At 39.2% G+C, this 22,472-nt stretch overlaps 3 protein-coding genes across 4 annotated transcripts in view; 2 read left to right on the top strand and 1 right to left on the bottom strand.

Moving 5' to 3' along the window:
- Nucleotides 1–22,472, top strand: part of BRD7 (bromodomain containing 7) — a 51,265-nt gene that overhangs the window by 22,485 nt on the left and 6,308 nt on the right. For both annotated transcript variants that reach the window (XM_033218361.1, XM_033218362.1), the window contains exons 6-11: nt 7,509–7,619; nt 12,621–12,805; nt 13,828–13,951; nt 18,758–18,833; nt 21,430–21,537; nt 21,941–22,076. In XM_033218361.1, the coding sequence (XP_033074252.1) occupies nt 7,509–7,619; nt 12,621–12,805; nt 13,828–13,951; nt 18,758–18,833; nt 21,430–21,537; nt 21,941–22,076 (740 nt within the window). The remainder of the gene's footprint in view (nt 1–7,508; nt 7,620–12,620; nt 12,806–13,827; nt 13,952–18,757; nt 18,834–21,429; nt 21,538–21,940; nt 22,077–22,472) is intronic.
- Nucleotides 459–1,177, bottom strand: LOC117087769 (40S ribosomal protein S27-like). Its single transcript, XM_033218364.1, has one exon. It carries the CDS (start codon nt 843–845, stop codon nt 573–575), a length of 273 nt encoding a protein of 90 aa, XP_033074255.1. The 5' UTR covers nt 846–1,177; the 3' UTR covers nt 459–572.
- Nucleotides 5,178–5,738, top strand: LOC117087768 (ubiquitin-40S ribosomal protein S27a-like). The gene has a single exon (XM_033218363.1). It carries the CDS (start codon nt 5,235–5,237, stop codon nt 5,700–5,702), a length of 468 nt encoding a protein of 155 aa, XP_033074254.1. The 5' UTR covers nt 5,178–5,234; the 3' UTR covers nt 5,703–5,738.

Genomic DNA, 22,472 nt, shown 5'->3' with positions numbered 1-22,472 from the left:
GGGATCGGTGGTGATATCCCCTTTATCATTTTTTACTGCGTCTATTTGATTCTTCTCTCTTTTCTTCTTTCTTAGTCTTAGTCTTGCTAACGGTCTATCAATTTTGTTGATCTTTTCAAAAAACCAGCTCCTGAATTCATTGATTTTTTGGAGGGTTTTTTGTGTCTCTGTCTCCTTCAGTTCTGCTCTGATCTTAGTTATTTCTTGCCTTCTGCTAGCTTTGGAATGTGTTTGCTCTTGCTTCTCTAGTTTTTTTTAATTGTGGTGTTAGGGTGTCAATTTTAGATCTTTCCTGCTTTCTCTTGTGGGCATTTAGTGCTATAAATTTCCCTCTACACACTGCTTTAAATGTGTCCCAGAGATTCTGGTATGTTGTGTCTTTGTTCTCATTGGTTTCAAAGAACATCTTTATTTCTGCCTTCATTTCGTTACGTACTCAGTAGTCATTCAGGAGCAGGTTGTTCAGTTTCCATGTAGTTGAGCGGTTTTGAGTGAGTTTCTTTTCTTTTTTTTTTTTAATCCAAAATGTGTTTATTGAGATGGTTTCCCACTCATCTTGATTCAGAGTGCTTTTAGTGCTGCTCCTTCCTAAAGGAACATCCTTCTGTAAGCCTTGCTTTTCCTCCTGTAGGCTGGCAGAGGACAGTGGAGCAGCCAACACACGAAACTACCGTTTGTGCATGGCTAAAGATCATGGTGATTTTATAGCATCCTGGGCATTTCACATCCATGAAGTAGGAATTGGAGCTCTGCACCAGGCGTTTCTTCTTGTGTTTCCTCTTCTCTTCTGGGGAGGGATGAAGGAGATCCTTTGCGAGAGGCATGTTCTCGTGTGGGTAGGTCATCACTGCCGAAAGGCAAGTGAGTTTCTTAATCCTGAGTTCCAGTTTGATTGCACCGTGATCTGAGAGACAGTTTGTTATAATTTCTGTTCTTTTACATTTGCTGAGGAGTGCTTTACTTCCAACTATGTGGTCAATTTTGGAATAAGTGCAATGTGGTACTGAGAAGAATGTGTATTCTGTTGATTTACGGTGGCGAGTTCTGTAGATGTCTATTAGGTCCTCTTAGTGCAGAGCTGATTTTAATTCCTGGACATCCTTTTTAACTTTCTGTCTTGTTTATCCGTCTGATGTTGATAGTGGGGTGTTAAAGTCTCTCATTATTATTGTGTGGGGGTCTAAGTCTCTTTGTAGGTCTCTTAAGGACTTGCTTTATGAATCTGGGTGCTCCTGTATTGGTTGCATATATATTTAGGATAGTTAGCTCTTCTTGTTGAATTGATCCCTTTACCATTATATAATGGCCTTCTTCATCTGTTTTCATCTTTGTTGGTTTAAAGTCTGTTTTATCAGAGATAAGAATTGCATCCCCCTGCTTTTTTTTGTTTTCCATTTGCTTGGTAGATCTCCATCCCTTTATTTTGAGCCTATGTGTGTCTCTGCACGTGAGATGGGTCTCCTGAATACAGCAAACTGATGGGTCTTGACTCTTTATCCAATTTGCCAGTCTGTGTCTTTTAATTGGAGCATTTAGCCCATTTACATTTAAGGTTAATGTTGTTATGTGTGAATTTGATCCTGTCATGATGTTAGCTGGTTATTTTGCTCAGTAGTTGATGCAGTTTCTTTTTAGCATCGATGATCGTTATAATTTGGCATGTTTTTGCAGCGGCTGGTACCAGTTATTCCTTTCTGTGTTTAATGCTTCCTTCAGGAGCTCTTGTACGGCAGGCCTGGTGGTGACAGAATCTCTCAGCATTTGTTTGTCTGTAAAAGATTTTATTTCTCCTTCACTTATGAAGCTTAGTTTGGCTGAACATGAAATTCTGGGTTGAAAATTGTTTTCTTTAAGAAATATTGGCCCCCATTCTCTCTGGCTTGTAGAGTTTCTACTAGGAGATCCGCTGTTAGTCTGATGGGCTTCCCTTTGTGGGTAACCCGACCTTTCTCTCTGGCTGCCCTTAACATTTTTTCCTTCATTTCAACTTTGGTGAATCTGACAATTATGTGTCTTGGAGTTGCTCTTCTCAAGGAGTATCTTTGTGGTGTTCTCTGTATTTCCTGAATTTGAATATTGGTCTGCCTTGCTAGGTTGGGGAAGTTCTCCTGGATAATATCCTGAAGAGTGTTTTCCAGCTTGGTTCCATTCCCCCCCCTTCACTTTCAGGTATACCAATCAGACATAGATTTGGTATTTTCACATAGTCCCATATTTCTTGGAGATTTTGTTCATTTCTTTTCACTCTTTTTACTCTTAAGCTTCTCTTCTTGCTTCATTTCATTCATTTGATCTTCAATCACTAACACCCTTTCTTCCACTTGATCAAATTTGGCTACTGAGCCAAATTCAAATGATGCTTGTGCATGCGTCACGTAGTTCTGGTGCCATAGTTTTCAGCTCCATCAGGTCAGTTAAGGTCTTCTCTACTCTGTTTATTCTAGTTAGCCATTTGTCTAATCTTTTTTCAAGGTTTTTAGCTTCTTTGTGATGGGTTTGAACATCCTTCTTTAGCTCAGAGAAGTTTGTTATTACTGATTGTCTGAAGCCTTCTTCTCTCAGCTCGTCAAAGTTATTCTCCAACCAGCTTTGTTCTGTTGCTAGTGAGGAGCTGCGTTCCTTTGAATGGGGAGAGGTGCTCTGATTTTTAGAATTTTCAGCTTTTCTGCTCTGTTTTTTCCCCATCTTTGTGGTTTTATCTACTTTTGGTCTTTGATGATGGTGACGTACAGAAGGGGTTTTGTGTGGATGTCCTTTCTGTTTGTTAGTTTCCCTTCTAACAGTCAGGACCCTCAGCTGCAGGTCTGTTGGAGTTTGCTGGAGGTCCACTCCAGACGCTGTTTGTCTGGGTATCACCAGCGGAGGCTGCAGAACAGCAAATATTGCAGAACGGCAAATGTTGCTGCCTGATCCTTCCTCTGAAGCTTCGTCTCAGAGGGTCACCCGGCTGTATGAGGTGTCAGTCGGCCCCTACTGGGAGGTGCCTGCCAGTTAAGCTACTCGGCGGTCAGGGACCCACTTGAGGCAGTCTGTCTGTTCTCAGATCTCAAACTCCATGCTGGGAGAACCACTGCTCTCTTCAAAGCTGTCAGACAGGGATGTTTAAGTCTGCAAAAGTTTCTGCTGCCTTTTGTTCAACTGTGCCCTGCCCCCAGAGGTGGAGTCTACAGAAGCAGGCAGGCCTCCTTGAGCTGCCGTGGGCTCCACCCAGTTCAAGGTTCCTGGCCGCTTTGTTTACCTACTCAAGCCTCAGCAATGGTGGATGCCCCTCCCCCAGCCTCGCTGCTGCCTTGCAGTTCGATCTCAGACTGCTGTGCCAGCAGTGAACGAGGCTTCATGGGCATGGGACCCTCCAAGCCAGGCACGAGATAAAATCTCCTGGTGTGCCGTTTGCTAAGACCGTTGGAAAAGCACAGTGTTAGGTTGGGAGTGTCCTGATATTCCAGGTACCGTCTGTCACGGCTTCCCTTGGCTAGGAAAGGGAATCCCCCGACCCCTTATGCTTCTGGAATGAAGCGATGCCCTGCCCTGCTTTGGCTCACACTCCGTGGCTGCACCCACTGTCCGATAAGCCCCAGTGAGATGAACCCAGTACCTCAGTTGGAAATGCAGAAATCACCCGTCTTCTGCATCGCTCACGCTAGGAGCTGTAGACTGGAGCTGTTCCTGTTTGGCCATCTTGGAACCTGTTGCTACATACTTTCAAACAACCAGATCTTGTGAGAACTCACTATCACGAGAACAGCAACGGGAAAATCTGTCTCCATGATCAAATCACCTCCCACCAGGTCCCTCCCCCAACATTGGGGATTACAATTCAACATGAGATTAGGGTGGGGACACAGTGCCAAACCGTATCACATATACTCTAAAGTAAAGGATAAATTGACTTGTCCAGAAATACTAAAGAGAGGTTTAATTACATTTTCAAATTTGATGAAAGTTCATTGCTTTCTTGAGTTCATTTTGGCTATATTTGTTGAGCATATTTTCTTCAGCTTTAAGAAGAAAATAGAAAATTTACAAGGACCTGAAAGCTTCTAAGATAATATATATGTCTGTTATAGATGAGGTTTTTCCCATTTGGGGGAATGTCCTGGTGTGTGTTGATTTCAGGGAAAGGAACCATGTATATTAAAATTTACTATGTATTCAATAGCCACAAACTTAATTGGTTTAGATAATATCTGTTTTATCTCTACTTCTTTTACATAACCATGGTAGTGCTCACTTGACCTAGGGGTTAGACCCTAATTGGTTACCCTAATTAGTTATTATCCTAAAAATAAAATAAGATAGTGTCTTTACAGCCAGGCACAGTGGCTCACGACTGTAATCCCAGCCCTTTTGGGAGGCTGAGGCGGGCAAATCACGAGGTCAGGAGATCAAGAGATCAAGACCATCCTGGCTAACACAGTGGAAACCCTGTCTACTGAAAGTACAAAAAAATTGGCTGATGGTAGTGGCGGGCGCCTGTTGTCCCAGCTACTTGGGCGGCTGAGGCAGGAGAATGGTGTGAATCCAGGAGGCAGAGCCTGTGACAGAGCGAGACTCCGTCTATTAAAAAAAAAAAAAAAGAAAAATTTCTTTACCTAGTCCCTTTTTTCATCCACATATTGATAAGCAGAGATTTATGAAGAATACCAGTGTTTAGTGCCCTTTACTATTGAGTTTATAGGTAATATTCCATTTTCTCCAAAGAACCTGAATTACATTCTCTCTTATTTAGAGAAATGGAAACTTTTCCCAACTTTTTATCTGGTGAAAATTAGGCTAAAATTGTTTATTTCCGCATATTGCTGACCTTACCATTGCTTAATGGAAAAGAATTTCACAGCTTTTTGGGTTTTTTTCTTTTTGTGAATGATTTTCTCTGATCTTTCTCTTACAGTAAGAAGAGTAGAAGTGTGTCCCCAGAGTGTTTTTAAGCAGGTTAGGGTTTATCATAATTGAAAGGAATTGGTATCTTAGCTCTTTAGAATTTCTACATTGCCACTTTTTTCTAGGGAAAGCTCAACAGCCTAAAGTAATATTTATTCAGTTCATTTGGTAGTTGAAATAAAATATATGTGTGTGCGTGTGGTGTGTGTGTGTGTGTGTGAAAAGTGTGCAGGAAGACACAGCGTTTTGAATGATCAGTGCCTTCACACACAGTTCAGTAAAGACCAGCACATTGTGTTAAGATTTAAGGAATCACTTTTCGATCCGCCATCTGCGGTGGAGCCGCCACCAAAATGCAGATTTTTGTGAAAACCCTTACAGGGAAGACCATCACCCTCGAGGTTGAACCCTCGGATACGATAGAAAATGTAAAGGCCAAGATCCAGGATAAGGAAGGAATTCCTCCTGATCAGCAGAGACTGATCTTTGCTGGCAAGCAGCTGGAAGATGGACGTACTTTGTCTGACTACAATATTCAAAAGGAGTCTACTCTTCATCTTGTGTTGAGACTTCGTGGTGGTGCTAAGAAAAGGAAGAAGTCTTACACGACTCCCAAGAAGAATAAGCACAAGAGAAAGAAGGTTAAGCTGGCTGTCCTGAAATATTGTAAGATGGATGAGAATGGCAAAATTAGTCGCCTTCGTGGAGAGTGCCCATCTGATGAATGTGGTGCTGGGGTGTTTATGGCAAGCCACTTTGACAGACATTATTGTGGCAAATGTTGTCTGACTTATTGCTTCAAAAACCCAGAAGACAAATAACTGTATGAGTTAATAAAAGACACGAACTAACAAAAATAAAAGATTTAAGGAATCTACAAATTGCCTTGATAAGTCAGTCCTGTGCTCATTAGAACAGTTCAGTACTCTTGCCAGTTCATAGGCCCATTATCTGGCCAATTATAGGCCAAATGGTCACTTAGTTTGAGTATATGTAGTAGTCTAGTGTCTCGCTTCACTTGCGTCCCATGCCCCCAGATACATATGTAGTTTTATTTTGTTTTGTTTTGTTTTGTTTTTGAGACCGAGTCTCATTCTGTTGCTCAGGCTGGAGTGCAGTGGCATGATCTTGGCTCACTGCAACCTCCACCTTCAGGGTTCAAGCAATTCTTGTGCTTCAGCCTCCCGAGTAGTTGGGACTACAGGCATGTGCCACCACACCCAGCTAATTTTTTTGTATTTTTAGTAGAGACGGGGTTTCATGGTGTTGCCCTGACCAGTCACAAACTCCTGGGCTCAAGCAGTCCACCTGCCTCAGCCTCCCGAAGTGCTAGAATTATAAGGGTGAGCCACTATGCCCTGCCTAGTAATTCTTAACAGAAGGGAAGCTTTTCCAAATATCTGTAACAAATGTCTTTAATCTAGGGTCCTTTGGGTACCATGATGAGCCTTTAGAGGGACCAAGAACCTACTAAAATTACATGAAGACTTTTGTGTTCAACTGTGTGTGTATGTGTACTTAAGGAGTGGTCCCATAGCTTTCATCAGATGCTTAGAGATCCAGGATCTGGCAGAGTCCTAACTGTTTATAGAGTCATGGCCCAAACTGAAGATCCACATATACTTCATCCACTTTAATACCAAATTTATTGCGACCCTTCAATCAGTCTTACATACTTTTACATAGAACTCAGTCTACTTATTTTTGTTCTATTTAAGTGTTCTAACCTGTCATTACTATTAAATAGTGGAATTTGAATGTTTTTGTTTTTTAGAGAAATTTGTAGGGGGCAGATTCTGTTTTCTTCGGTTTTTCTTTTAACTTAGTAAGGCCTTGGCATAATGAATTGCACATTTATAGATGTAAAAATTACTTAACCATGAAAGCATGCAGTGGGGTCAAGTTCTCCAGCACATACGCAGACTTTGAAATTTAAGCCAAAAAGACAGTTTTGGTAATTTGGCTACTCCAGTTACATGTTTTAACTCCTTGAGGTTGTATGGTTTATTTCACATTGGCATGGTTTTGCAACATTCTGCGAATTATGTTTAGTTTATGATAGTATCCAAACACATAAGAATAGTGTAAATGTTTTAACATTTTTTGCTCAGTTAATGTGAATTTGGCAGGAAATACTGCGATAATTTAGGACTGCTCCGTTTTCAGTCAAGATCTGAAATAAAATGTTCAATTCCTAAATGGAAATTTAAGATGTTTGCTTTAAAGCTAGGAGTAATATTTTTTTTAATTACATGAACTACTCAGCTAAGATCATTACATATGAAATAGAAGTATTTTCTTCATATTTTTTTTTATGTGCAGTAAGATTATACTGAAGAAACCCATTTAAAAGTTTCATTGTGGGATCTACAGTTTATGTGCAGGTACTATAAAATATTTAAGAATTTGGGAAATAAAATAGCATATTTAAATACATTTAGCAGTATTTGTTTTGTTGGTGAGTCTTAAAACTTAATAAATTGCTGTTAGTATTGTTTAGTAAATAGTGAAAGAAAGGGATGCTGTTGCTTTTTAAATTTTTAGAGGACCTGTATGGTTTTAACCTGGGGGTGTGGGGTAGTTTGTTTTGCATTAATTCATTTTCTCCCCTAATATTCTTTCTGCAGGATAACTTCAAACTAATGTGTACTAATGCCATGATTTACAATAAACCAGAGACCATTTATTATAAAGCTGCAAAGAAGCTGTTGCACTCAGGGATGAAAATTCTTAGCCAGGTAAGGGAAACTCTTTGTCATAAATAATAGTTATTAAAATCTGTGTCCCTGTTTGTTGGCCATAGTAATACAGATACAATACAGTATTTATTTTATTAGCAGGTTATATTAAAGTAGAAAATACTAAATGAAAAAAATTTTAATAAAGAGAAGAAAAGACAGGAAAATTCTTACTTGGAATCAGTACAAATAAATATTGGCATTCACTTGTAATTATCTCTTTAGAGATAAAACATCAGCTTGAAACATCAGCCTGAATTCCAGGATAAGACTGGCTGAATTGTGAGAACTCTGAAGAGGAAAGCTCTCTGTTTGCATTTGTAGGGGTGGAATCTAATGTTGGTCAGTCCTGTCAGAAACACAGAATTTCTAGTAAGAAAATACAGTCATGAACTGCATAATACTGTGTATACAGACTGCATATACAATGGTTGTTCCATAAGATTGTAATGCTGTATTTTTACTGTACTTTTGCTATATTTAAATACACAAATACTTAGCACTGTGTTACAGCTGTCTACAGTATTCAGTATGGTAACATGCTGTACAGGTTCCTAGCCTAGGAGCAATAGGCTATATCATTTAGCCAGTTGTCTGGTAGGCTATACCATCTAGGTTTGTGTTAAGTGTAGTCATTGATGGTCACACAACAAAATTGCCTAACAGTCCATTTCTCAGAATGTATCCCTTCATTAAGCTACATGTGACTATATACAAATGAGAAAAAATTCAAAACTGTCTCAAAACCACCTCTCCACAAGAGCAGACTCTTCCTTAAAGGATAAGAATTAATGCATAGTAAGACATTTGAGGTCAGAGAAGTGTATGCGTAGGCACAGACACATCATCATCAAACTGCAGGAAAGAGCTTAAACATGAGATACTGTACACAGTGGCAAAAATTACGAGTATCACCAGGAAGACAGTTGATAAAAGGCTTTGAAGGGTAAACTGAGATGATCACTGTTCATCCGCTAGAGAAAATAACTCACAAGATAAGCCATATCTTTTGAGGTTTTTCTCACCACTCTGAGTGGGAGAAACCTATTAGTAAGAGACCTCTTTAGGGAACAAATCAAGGATGATCCTGGCACCATACTGTGGCAGGCAGACAGAAGAGAGTTTTAATTTTAGCTCTCTTCCACTAACTTGCGGACCTTGGGCAAGACATTAACTACCCTGGGACTCAGTGTTCTCATCCCTGAAGAAGGGTTTAGTCTGTGATCTCCAAGATGATTTTTAGCATTACTGTTCTGATTCTAGATAAGAGGTAGAGTAGAGAGGATACTATGAAAAAGAACCACAAGGTAGGACAGGGATTTTGCAAAGAAGAAATGAGTGGGTATGAGACACTGGTAGAAGGAGAAAGGAATCAGAGTCGAGAGCTTAAGCTCACATTCAGGGGAGTTAAAGGATGATAAAAATAAGTCGTGCATCTGCATATGGTTTTCCGATTTTTATGGTGATTCATTTTTCTGTATTATAGTTTTACATTTAAAGAAATGCCTTGGTGTGCAGATGTCTGAGTGTCTGTGTGCTTGGCTGAGAGATTCTTGGATTTGCTTAACTAGAGAAAGAAAAACATGTTTGGATTGTTGATTATTCTTGCGCTCCTAATATTTAGACAACATCAGTTCCCACCCTTTCCTAAAGACTTGGGAAACTAATGGAAACCAGTTACCCATCTTTGACAACATTTGCAGAGGAAAGAGGAATATGAAATGTTTACCCATTCTTTGCAGGAAGACTCAAAATCTAGAACCACGCCATGTTCCCGGTTTAAAGACCTGGAAATGCTTCATGTTACCGCATTTGAAGTAAAAATGCATTTAACAGATGCAGCCTTTAGTCACTCCAAAATATGTACATTGAATTGGGTGGTGGGAGCCTAATTTTTCATGACCTTTGAGTTACCACTTCCTTAAGTAATGTAGTTAATACAACAAGCAAAAGATTCTATTATCTCTTGAATTTTACTGGCGTGTGGAATGGTTGAAAGCACAGAAAATAAAATTTTCTTCTCCACTTTCCCTTCCCTCTCTCCCTCTTTCTTTCTCTCTCTCTGTTGTCTTCCTTTTTTTCAGAGCTTTTGCTGTTGAGGAGCCCCACCCATCCTGTGTTATTAGCTTCCTGTTGACTGTTCTTTCCACCCTACATGGGAGGGGTCGTCACAACAGTGATTTTTAAACGTTTAAATTTAGACCTTTTGAGTTAACTCTTCTAATAGTTTGTGCTCCAAGAGAGCCCAGCACACCCTTCCATGAATGGTGTCTTTTCAAAGATAACTGTTTTTGAATGTTCGTTGAAAAGATTGTAGAGTAGTCACTCATTTTTTCAGTTATACTCAAATAGCAACTATTAGTAGACGTGTTATTTTTATAAAGAATGAACAGATGAGGACAGGCGCAGTGGCTCACGCCTGTAATCCCAACACTTTGTGAGGCCGAGGCGGGCGGATCACCTGAGGTCAGGAGTTTGGGACCAGCCTGACCAACATGGAGAAACCCCGTCTCTACTAAAAATACAAAATTAGCTGGACGTGGTGATGCATACCTGTAATCCCAGCTGCTCAGGCGGCTGAGGCAGGAAGGTTGAACCCGGAAGGTAGAGGTTGTGGTGAGCGAAGATCATGCCATTTCCAGCCTGGGCAACAAGAGCGAAACTACGACTCAAAAGAAAGAATGAACAGATGAAGAGTAACTTTTTATCTCCTAAATAAATACTTGAGTAAAATGCTACATTGTAGTACAAACAAAGTAGTACAAACAATACTATTTGTAGCATAGTGGTTTTGAAATCAGACCAATCAAAGTTCAAGTCCTAGCTCTACCCTTTGGAAGCTGTGTGACCTTAGCCCAGGTAACCTTTCTCAGCCTTTTTCCTGTCCTGTAAAGTGGGGATAATAATAGTACTTACCTCATAGAATTATGTCTGGTACATGGGTAAGCACTAAGTAAATGTTAGCTATATTATTAGCAAAGAACCAGCCCTGTTAGCCATTTAATATTGTAAAATTGAAGATCAGTAATATGCTGACTTGGAGGCATTTTAATTACCAAAAAAAGAAAAAGACATTGCTTTCAAAGGAAAATTAAACTTCACTCTTTCCTGGGACTTGTTTCAAGGTTTAGAAACTTCTTCTAATTGAATTTATTTTGTGCATGTCATATTTTTTTAAATCCCAAAGCGTTCTTAATGTAAGTTCTGCTTTATAAAATTCTACAGTGGAAATAAAATTATTACCGAGAACTTACAGAAATAATTAAACTAATATTTTTAATGTAGCAAAATAAAACGTGTTTTTAAAAATCAAATAAGATTGCTTTTTGTTATTGTTGTTTGTGTTTTTTGTTTTTTTGAGACAGAGTCTCACTCTGTCACCCAGGCTGGAGTGCAGTGGCGCAATCTCGGCTCACTGCAACCTCTGCCTCCCGGGTTCAAGCGATTCTAATGGATTTGCTTTTTAAACGATACAATTGTTTTTGTCAAGGATTCAGAGAAACTTTCAAACACTAATGTAAATTAGTATGTAAATTAGTATGCCTTTTCTGGAAGGCAGTAATTATCAAAAGCCTCAAAAATACTCATTCCCTTTGACTTTGTTTCCTTTCTAAGAGATAGTGGTTCCTAGAGAGATTTATTTATGATGTTTATGGTACTTTTATTTATAATAGTGGAAACATGGAAATCTACATGTTCAATCATAGGCCATTAATTAAATCATGATGTAGATGTGGGATTAAATAGTTATTAAAATATTTAAAATATCTATTGAAATGGAGAGGAAATGCTTATAATTTATTAACCAAAAAAATGCTTTTTACTAAATATTCAGCATAATTCCATTTGCTAAGATATGTAATGGTTGGAAAAGTACCGGAATGATAAACTTGTTAACACTGTTCTTCTCTGGATGATACATTAAGAAGATTTTTATTTTCTCCTCTACCCATATTTTTATTTGTCCACAATAAAATATATCGCTTTAATGGTTTTAAGATTAAAAATCCAGTAAAAAACAGCAAGAACTATGTTCGTGAGGATCTCACCATCTGCACTACTAATAGAGCGTGGTGTGATGAGGAAAGGCCTGACATGAGTGACAGCAAGCCTAGTCTTAGTTGCTGGTTTAGTGACCTTAGGTGAGTCATTTGTTGTTTCTGGGCCACGTTATTCTTGTTTGAATGGCCTCTGGTTTTTCCTAGTTTTTAGTTTCTGTTACTCCACAGAAGTCTTCCCTGCTGTTGCTGTGCAACCTTAAGGAGATTGCACTCTATATTTTACCCAGTGATAACTCTCAGAGTAACAGGCAAGGTAGTCAGTAGAAACAAATATGCCTTCTTAAAATTTACGCAGAAACCTCAAGCCCTTAACTACAGTGAAAATTTCACAGCGCATCATTGCAGCGGAAAATTAAGCACGTTTCACAGAATAGAAACAAGACTTCTTTCGTTAGTGAAACCATTTTGCACTCTGAGGAAGGAACTATGCCACCAGCCTGTCTTCTCCTTAAGGCTTGTTGTTTTCACACAGAGTGAAATGCCAGCGTCATCAGTGAGCACCCCGGGCTACCAGAATAGAGAGGAACTTCACACGCTCACATGCCCTAGGCTTTGATATACCTAACAGTTCTTAACTGTCAAAAGATAAGCCAGTCTGTTAAACACAAAATGTTAACACACCATTAAACTAAATTTTACTCTTCCAATTCAGTACTTCAAAGAATACTTCGTCTTAATTCATACTTTCTCCTCTCAACTTTCTGATAGGACAATAAAGTTGTAAAGCTTTCTGTGAAGTTGGAAATTAAATTTTAAGAATTGAAGGTATAGGCATTATCATGGTTTCCAAATACAATACTCTCTTGGTATATGATTACATTTCATTGTTTTTCTTCCCTGGTTAATGACAGGATAAGTACAAACTCCTGTGGGAAAAAAAATGCTTTACTTTAAAAGTTAATGACAAACATATAATAAGAATATTTTCGAATATGTTTAGGAAAGAATTCAGAGCCTGAAGCAGAGCATAGACTTCATGGCTGACTTGCAGAAAACTCGAAAGCAGAAAGATAGAACAGACACTTCACAGAGTGGGGAGGACGGAGGCTGCTGGCCGAGAGAGAGAGAGGACTCTGGAGATGCCGAAGCACATGCCTTCAAGAGTCCCAGCAAAGAAAATAAAAAGTAAAAGATCTTTGGGATGTTAAGGTCAAACTGTCTTCTTCAAGCTAGTAAGGGGGAGAAATACTGATTCAGGGCCTGACTTGGGAAGACCAAGTGCTAGTGTGTCCGTAGTGGTGGTGTTTGGGCATGAAAGTCCATTTTGATGGTGTGATACCCCTCTTCTCATATGAAGCACTATATGGGATTGTCCAAACAGTTCAGAAAGCAGTTCTAATGTGTATTCTTATTGAAGTAGTTTTAAAACCTATAAAGTATCTTTTGGGACTCATATGGTCAGTGAGTTTATTTAAATAGAACTGTTTGTTTTAAAAAAAAAAAATGCGTAGTCATTACCTCCTTCCATAAAGCAGCAAGGAGCTCAGTGGGAGCACAGTCACTGCTGTGTCTTAAGCAGATGAGCTGTCACTGCAGCGTGCCCATGTTTTCCACCCAACATCAGCTGGTGGGAGCAACGCTGAACCACTGTTCCACCCAGGCAGCCACCTGTGAAGCTGGCAGCAGCCGCGTCTGCTCACTCACACCACTGGGAGCCAGCCCTGACTGCTCAGCACCTCACTGCCAGCTTTGAGGAAGGTAGTAGTAGCAGTTTGGGATTTTTGCTGTCATAATGCAAAGAAAGTAGTAAACTAGTGACAAGTTTTTCTTTGTTCTAAGATTTACACACTTCAGTACTTATTTTAAATTTAGATTTTAAAAATCAAGCTTCAAAAGAACAATGGTATATTCTTCTCCCTTACGAAGTAATGTTTGAAGTAGAACTAATTTTTTTGTAAGTTCCCAGAAAAACGTTTAACACAAGTAACACTGAACAGAAAAAGGTAGGGAAATAGCATGTTAGGTGTGCCTTACTGTTTCTGTTCTTTAATTAGAGACCCTTAACCAGGTCATCAAGGAAATAAGTTTCAATGAGTGACTGTAGTCCAAATGTCTCCACTTTAGTTGTATTCATATTTAGAATTCATTTGAATGTTTTCATCTTATCTTTGTTTTTTTTTTTACTTAGTATTAATGTGTGTTTTCAGGAAAGACAAAGATATGCTTGAAGATAAGTTTAAAAGCAATAATTTAGAGAGAGAGCAGGAGCAGCTTGACCGCATCGTGAAGGAATCTGGAGGAAAGCTGACCAGGCGGCTTGTGAACAGTCAGGTGATTGAGCTTTGCCTTTCTTTTCTCTACCTACTGATTTGGGACATCTGAAACTTTTAGTTTTTAAGTTGCTTGCGTATTTTTAATCCATGTCTGCCGTAGAGCTCTTCATCAGTATAATACTTAGCAGGAAAAAAATTAACAGACAATTCCCTACAATGGATTTATCAGGTTGTTAAATGCGTTTTCAACTCATGATATTTTCAACTTACAATGGGTTTATTGGATGTAACTCCATTGTAAGTTGAGGACCATCTGTGTTCATTTATAAAGGACATGATTAATCTTATCCACTTTTACTGGATTTTTTAAAAAGGAAGTTATAATATGTTCTAAAATGGGAACATGAACTACATAATTTAAGTTTACAAGAAAACAATTGTATTCTGGTCTTTTGAAATCATATTGTTTAGCACATTGGTTTTATTTATTTAATTTTAGATTCAAGGGGTACATACACAATTTTGTTACATGGGTATATTGCATGATGCTGAGATTTGAGCTTATCTTGAACCCGTCACCCAAATAGTGAACATAGTACCCAGTAGGAAGTTTTCTAACCCTTGCCCCCTTCCTTCCCTGCCCCCTTTTAACATTTCCAGTGTCTGTTCTTCCCATTTTTGTGTCCGTGTGCACCAGTGTTTAGCTCCTACTTTTAAGTGAGAACATGCAATATTTGTTTTTCTGTTTCTGCATTAATTTGTTTAGGATAGTGGCCTCCGTCTTCATCCATGTTGTTGCAAGGGACATGATTTGATTCATTTTTATGGTTGTGTAGTATTCCATGGTGTGTGTGTGTACTGCATTTTCTTTACCTAGTCCTTTGTTGGTGGGCACCTAGGTTGATTCTTTGTCTTTGTTGTGCACAGTGCTGCAGTACACATACAAATGCATGTATCTTTTGAGTAAAATGATTTTTTTTCCTCTGGGTACATACCTAGGATTGCTGGGTCAAATTGTAATTCTATTTTTAGTTATTTGGGAAATCTCCAAACTGCTTTCCACAGGAGCTGAACTAATTTACATTCTCACCAACAGTGAGCATTCCCTTTTCTCCACAACCTTGCCAGCATCTCTTATTTTTTTGAGTTTTTAGTAATGATATAATATGGTATCTTATTGTGGTTTTGATTTGCATTTCTCCAGTGATCAGTGATGTTGAGCATTTTCTCAGACGTTTGTTGGCTGCTTGTATGTCTTCTTTTGAGTAGTGTCTGTTCATGTCGTTTGCCCAGTTTTTAATGGGGCTATTTGTTTGTTTCTTGTTGATTTAAGTTCCTTACAGATACTGAGTATTAGTCCTTTATTGGATGCGTAGTTCACACATATATTCTCCTGTTCTGTAGGATGTATCTTTATTTTGTTGATAGTTTCTTTGGCTGTTCAGAAGCTCTGTAGTTTAATTAAGTCCCACTTGTGAATTTTTGTTTTTGTCACTTTCGCTTTTGAGAACACAGAAAATTCTTTGCCAAGGCCCGTGTCCAGAAGAGTATTTCCAAGATATTCTTCTAGGATTTTTATAATTTGAGATCATACTTTTAAGTGTTTACTCCATTTGGAGTTAGTGTTTGTATATTGTGAGAGAGAGGAGTTCAGTTTCATTTTTCTGCACATGGTTAGCCAGTTTTCTTAGCACCGTTTATTGAATGGTCTTTCTACATTGTTTATTTTTGTCAACTTTGTCAAAGATCAGTTGGTTGTATGTATGTGGCTTTATTTCTGGGTTCTCTGTTCTGTTCCATTGGTCTGTTGGTTATTTTGTTTATTTTTACCTGTATCATGCTGTTTTGGTTATTGTAGCCTTGTAGTTTTATGGGAGCTTTTGTTTGGTTTGGTTTAATTTTGAGACAGGCTTTCACTCTGTCACCCAGGCTGCAGTGTGCAGTGGCATGATCTTGGCTCACTACAGCCTATGCCTCAGGAGCTCAAGCAATTTTCCTGCCTCAGCTTCCCAAGTGGCTGAAACTACAGGTGCATAACACCATGTCCAGCTAATTTTTGTATTTTTTGTAGAAATGAGGTCTCACCATATTGCCCAGGCTGGTCTCAAACGCCTGAACTCAAGCAATCCACCCAACTCAGCCTCCCAAAGTGCTAGGATTACAGACATGAGCCACCATGCCCAACCTGTAGTATAGTTTGAAATTGGGTAATGTGATGCCTCTGACTTTGTTCTTTTTGCTTAGAATTGCTTTGACGCTTCAGGTCCTTTTTGGTTCCATGTGAATTTTGGAATAGTTTTTTCTGAATCTGTGAAGAATGATGTTGGGAATTGGATAGGAATAGCATTGAATCTGTAGATTGCTTTAGACAGTATGGACGTTTTAACAATATTGATTCTTCCATGAGCGTGGGATGTTTTTCCATTTATGTCATCTATGATTTCTTTCAGCAGTGTTTTTTTAGTTCTTCTTGTAGAGATCTGTTACCTCCTTACATATATTTCTAGGTATTTTATTTTTTGTGTGGCTGTTGTGAATAGGATTGCATTCTTGAGTTGGCGCTCAGCTTGAACATTATTGGTGTATAGAAGTGTTACTGATTTTTGTAAATTGATGTTGTGTCTTTACCAAAAACACATTTTTCTTTACTATGTATATAGAATTGTTTTTCTTATATCTAGTAATTTTAATAACATATATTAACTATTTTAACTCTTAGTAACCCTAATTTCAAGTGAAAACCCTAAGATTACTTAATATAACATGACTTTAAGATTTAAAATTACAGAAGAGAATTTTGAAACTAGTTTTATTTAACAAGGATTACTAAAGTTGTGTGAACTAGAAGGCATTTGAGCCAAATTCCATTTTTTAAAATAAAATAATTGATTTAAGCACTTACTTTTCTTTGGTCAATTGATTAGAGCGCTTTCATATATTTTGGTAGTGATATATCACATACACATGACACATATATAGACATACAAACACACAGAAGCAGATCTTCCAGATTTATAAGATTCTTCATTTGCCAGTTTTCACTCTCTCCCCCTCTTAGACTATCATTTCCAAAGTCATAACAAAGTAGATGAAACAAGGTAGAAAATTTACATCTCAAAGGCACAAAACCTAAACCTAACCACCATTACCTGAAAACAAGATTGCCAGAAGGAGGTCGCAGTGAGCCAAGATCTTGCCACTGCACTCTAGCCTGGGCAAGAGTGAGACTCTGTCTCAAAAAAAAAAAAAATGTCGTCTTTTCAACTTGTTTCCTTATTAGATTACTGGTTTCAAGGAGGGGAGCCCTTTAAGGAACAGGGCCAAGAAAGCGTGCAGCTTTTAGAGCCTAATACTTACTGGAAGGCAGGTTTTAGATCACCCCAAATCACTGAATCCTGGGTCCCCAGAAAGCCTTAGAGATCAGGTAATACAATACAGAAAAGAGCAGAATTTTAGATCTGAGAGGAATCTGTCTGCTTACAACTCTTGGTATTCTGTGAGGAAAAACAGAGATTCTTCCCAAAAGGAGGAGTATTTGATGCCTTTACTGTTTACCTCAAGGGATCACAAGCTGCCAGAAATTCCATGAGGTCCCTAATATGGTATGGAGGGTGGCAAGAGGAAGGAGGGATAGCCAAACAGAACTCAGTTGACTGAGACATTTTACAGGGCCATTACAGCGGCATTAAAACAATAAACATATGTTTGTATATGTATAGCCCAAATAGCAGTTTTAACTGAGCCGACATTTGAATATAGAGCTCTTTTTCAAAAAAATATTTTTCCTAATTGTAATTCCTACTCAAGCTGTTTTACTTTTGCTTCTGCTGCTAGCTGGGCTCCTGTTGACAAACAAGCAGCCCACAAAAGTGGCCGTCTTGCTGCAGTGGCTGCCGGCTGCCCTTCCTGACCACAGTGCGACGGATGGCTCTCAGCCAACAATCACTCCAAATACACTGGCGTTTTCAGGGCGTCCTTGTACTCACGCACAGGCGTCTAAAACGTGAGCCACACCACTCCACGTGGAAGTGGCTGCCACCTGGGATTTCGCCCACGGATGCTTCCTTCCCTTTGCCCATTTCTTGGTCCCTCAACTCCTGGCTAGCTCACCACATGTTCCAGCTTAAATGTTTCCAGAAAGAAACATTTAATGGGGACTTAGGAACAGAAGCCATGTCTGTGTCTTGGGTGACAGTGAGATGGTGGGTCCCTGCCCACATTGGTTTTAAAGCCAAGTAGGTGTGTACATGCCTTTAAGCAAGCCACTGTCCTTTCCTGGTCCGTAGTAGCCTTTTTTGATAGACTGGGGAGAACTAGATAGCCTTAAGGACCCACAGAGCTCTTAGAATTCTGAGATTTTCCTCACCTCCATTTCTCTAGCCCATCATCCCCTGTGTACCTGGAGACAGGTGTGAAAGTCAGTACCTTGAGTTTAATGATTTTGTAATATTAGTTAGGTTAAAATAAGGCTTTGTGGTTTGCTGCATATATGAATATGGTACAGACTGAGCATCCCTAATCCAAAAATTCGAAATCTGAAATTCTCCAAAATCTGAAATTTTTTGAGCTCCGACATGATGACGTAAGTGGAAACTTCCACACATGACCTCCTGTGACGGGTGCACAACATTATTTAAACTATTGTATAAAATTAGTTTCTGGCTGTGTCTGTAAAGTATGGATGAAACATAAATGAATTTCATGTTCCATCCCTAAGATAATCTCATTGTGTATATGTAAATATTCCAAAATCTGGGAAAATCTGCAATCCACAACACCCTAGTATCAAGCCTTTCGGATAAAGGATACTCAGCCTGTTTGTATAAAACACTTCATTCCATCTGAATACTTTGGGTCATTGCAGTGCGAATTCGAAAGAAGAAAACCAGATGGAACAACAACACTGGGACTTCTCCATCCTGTGGATCCCATTGTAGGAGGTAGGATCAGAGTAAAACTGTGTGTGAACTTGATGCTATTTGGCAGAGAACAGTAACCCGGGTTAACATTTTAAAGCAACAAGCTTGAATATTTATCAGTCTAACTGTGTCATTATGCAGAGGATCTAGCTAGACGTCATGTATTTTATGGTAGCAGCTAGCCTAACTTTCACTTCATCTTGGAATAGGTACGGTATATCAAGTTTTCCTTAAAATTAAAAGTTTTGAAATATTTTAAACCCACCATTAACAAAGCCATAATTTAGATAGTAGTTCCTAGCCCTGATTTTAAGAGACTTTAGTACAGACACTCAGTTTAGAGGTATCTCATACCCACAGATTATGATATTATAAATTTAACTGGTCTCTTTATTTCAGTGAATAAATTAATGTATATGCCACATAGTGCCTTAATAATAATGGAGGGTGTATGCTTAGTGACATCGTATCTTTCACTGAAGTCAGTAGAAAGTTTGTAAAGATTGGGAATCTTTAGAACCTCAGTCATATTTTTGTTTACTCAAATGATGTTTTAATGGAAATAATATAGGTTATATTTTGAAATTCGATGTCAGAATTAGAACTTTTTGTCACTGGTCTGAGGGGAGAATCATGTATTGAGATATGCAAATGTGAGAGTGTTAATTTAGTCAACAAATATTTATTTTCATACTGTCATAATGAGAGAAGTAATTGGAAATACGAAAATGAATAATGACAGAATTTTTACCCTTAAGGAAACAGTCTCTGATGTTTATTGTTTGCTATGAGCAGGGTGCTGTCTTAGGAGCTAGCTGTATAGTAGAGAACAAAACAGAGAGAGAGGAGTCTCTTTTCCTTAGGTTCTATGGAGTCGGGGGAGGAGGGCTCATGTCAAAAGAAGTCTGTCTTTAATCAGTACTATGCAGGTATGTGTCTATAATGAATAAATACTACAAAGGAAAAGAACAGCTGTGATCATAATAGAAGATACCGACCTAGTGTTTGGGGGTCAGGGAAGGTGTCCTTAAGGAGATGATGTTTAGGTTGAGTAAGGGATGAGAGAACAGCAGGTGTGAAAACCTTGAAGCAGGGAATAGCATTTGAAGATGGAAAGAAGGGGACTATGAATGTTCTCTAAAGGAGTAGAACAGTAATAGAAGAAAAAGAGCTAGTGCTGTTTTCAAAACAAAACTCAGTTTTTACTTTGATGCAAACAAGTAGAATTTTATATGACCATAGGTCAAAGAATGCCACAGGATTGAGAACATTGCTCTTTCTAGTATAGCTGTGGTAAACATTTGGTGTTAGGAGATGCAGCTAACTGATGGAGGTGACACCTTAAGATCTGCTGCTTTCTGTGAAGCCAGGAGTGTGGTCTCTGCCTTTGGTCTGATTTCCTGGGTTTCCAGTTTCTGAGACATAATCAAATGTGGCCAAAGCTGATTTGGCTCCCCGTGTGCACAGCTCCCTCTGTAGGCCACTTTCCTGGTTTAAGGTAGAAGACACCCCTGTTCATCTTCTCAGCTTCATCGTCTGGTACCCATACCCATTAGGAAACCAAATTCTAGACTATTCACTGAGGAGAGGAGATCTGATTTAGATGTTCAGTTGGTTAACAGTGCCTTCACCACACCGGTTACTGGTGGCAGTAGCCTCCGTTGCAGGCTGATCATGTGACACAAACTTAGACTCTTCTTCAGGAGAGCAGATGCCCTTCTGTTAGATACTGTGGGAGACCACATCTTCTCCTGCCAGCATCTTTTGCAGTCCCCTCAGGTGCCCACCCATGATTTCTCTATGTCACGTATTCCCACCTTCATCACAGGGATTCATTCCTGGCTAATGCCTGTTCTCGTTGCACTAAAAGTGTGCCTTTCATAGACACTCATTTATCCTTCATGTGTTAGTAGCCCTTTTGTCTTTAATGCAGGTGTTTTCCCTCAGTCTTTTACTAACCTTTGTACTGGTTAACTCTCATCTGAACATTAGAAGTCCCAGCTTTTGGCCGGACGCGGTGGCTCAAGCCTGTAATCCCAGCACTTTGGGAGGCCGAGACGGGCGGATCACGAGGTCAGGAGGTTGAGACCATCCTGGCTAACCCGGTGAAACCCCGTCTCTACTAAAAAACACAAAAAATACTAGCCGGGCGAGGTGGCGGGCGCCTGTAGTCCCAGCTACTCGGGAGGCTGAGGCAGGAGAATGGCGTGAACCCGAGAGGCGGAGCTTGCAGTGAGCTGAGATCCGGCCACTGCAGTCCAGCCTGGGCGGCAGAGCAAGACTCCGTCTCAAAAAAAAAAAAAAGAAGTCCCAGCTTTTAAATTTTCGTGGCTTTTGTTTTTAATAAAAATCTAATTTTTTAAGTGAAGTGTACGTGGTTATAAAGAATTCCAGGAAGCAGGAGAGTGTAATGAACAGGTCTAAGTTTTGGTCCTGGCTATAGCTCCGCCTTTCTGAACTTTGATTTTCTTATAAAAGTGGGTGTAGTAAGGGCTTCCCAGCCTCCTTCACGGTCATGCAGATGACATGCAGTGGTGTATGCGGAGTCACTCGGCAGAGGGCCCCGTGGGTCATGGCCATGTAGGCCTCCTTCACTGTGCTCGGTTTTATGTTGTAGAGCCAGGCTACTGCCCTGTGAGACTGGGAATGACAACTGGAAGACTTCAGTCTGGAGTGAATACTTTGCAGGGGTTCAAAGAGGATAAAAGGAACAAAGTCACTCCAGGTGAGGCTCCTGCATAGGAGTCATTTTTTTCTCTTCTCTGTTTTGGGGTATTAAGGAAAGGAAGCACAATTACGCTTTATTCACTAGATGGGTACCAGTATCTTGGTGGTATTTTTGCAACATTAATTAGCTATTTTATTAACTTCAGAAGAGACTGGAAAATTGGGTATTCATATTCAAAATGAGTTTTGTTCTTTCTTGTTCCTCTCCTCTCCCTTGTAGGGAAGAATTCACTTGAGTTGTAACTTTACAAGTACCTGTTTGGGAGAAAATATCTTAGATTTGCGAACCAGTCAATGAAGTAGTAAAGTTAGGAGAGAATAAATAACCTTTTGGTAAAACAAGAAAATAGATTGACATACAAGTTAAAGAATAGTGTTACAGTATTTGATTTTTTCAACAGTGTTGTATTTGAATTATGGGCCCTACAGTTCTTATGCACCGCATTATGACTCCACATTTGCGAATATCAGCAAGGATGATTCTGATTTAATCTATTCAACCTATGGGGAAGACTCTGATCTTCCAAGCGATTTCAGGTGAGTCTCCAGTTAATATTCTGATTACATTTGTTTAAAAACATTAATGTACATACGTGATTTGTGGGTAGACTGACAAAACTGGCCGAGTAGTAAAAAATGTGCTCCGTAATTTTTTTTAGCTAACAATAATGGATTCATAGTTACTGTTATCCTTTAGTGGAGAGAGAGCATGTCTCCCTGATGGTGGCATCTGCAGTATTTTAATTCTTAAACAAAAATATATTTTTAAAGAGACTACCTCAGCCAGTACTAAAGTTTAGGAACTTGTTACTTCAAAATGTTGACATGCCATCTGCTCTCTTATAACATGTTGTGTGTCAGTGAGTTATGGTCCAAACTTGATCAGTTTGGGAACCCACAGTGCATTTTCCCCGAGAAAGGAGGCAGGATAGG

This window comes from Trachypithecus francoisi, unplaced genomic scaffold (assembly GCF_009764315.1).
Source record: "Trachypithecus francoisi isolate TF-2019V2 unplaced genomic scaffold, Tfra_2.0 Lachesis_group10, whole genome shotgun sequence".
Taxonomy (NCBI): Eukaryota; Metazoa; Chordata; class Mammalia; order Primates; family Cercopithecidae; genus Trachypithecus; species Trachypithecus francoisi.
The sequence above is the reverse complement of the archived record's forward strand: the minus strand, read 5'-3'. Positions and strand labels throughout refer to the sequence as shown.

Bases quoted from the DNA above. Each gene is read 5' to 3' on its own strand.
- LOC117087768 (XM_033218363.1), top strand. From the start codon at position 5,235: ATGCAGATTTTTGTGAAAACCCTTACAGGGAAGACCATCACCCTCGAG.
- LOC117087769 (XM_033218364.1), bottom strand. From the start codon at position 845: ATGACCTACCCACACGAGAACATGCCTCTCGCAAAGGATCTCCTTCAT.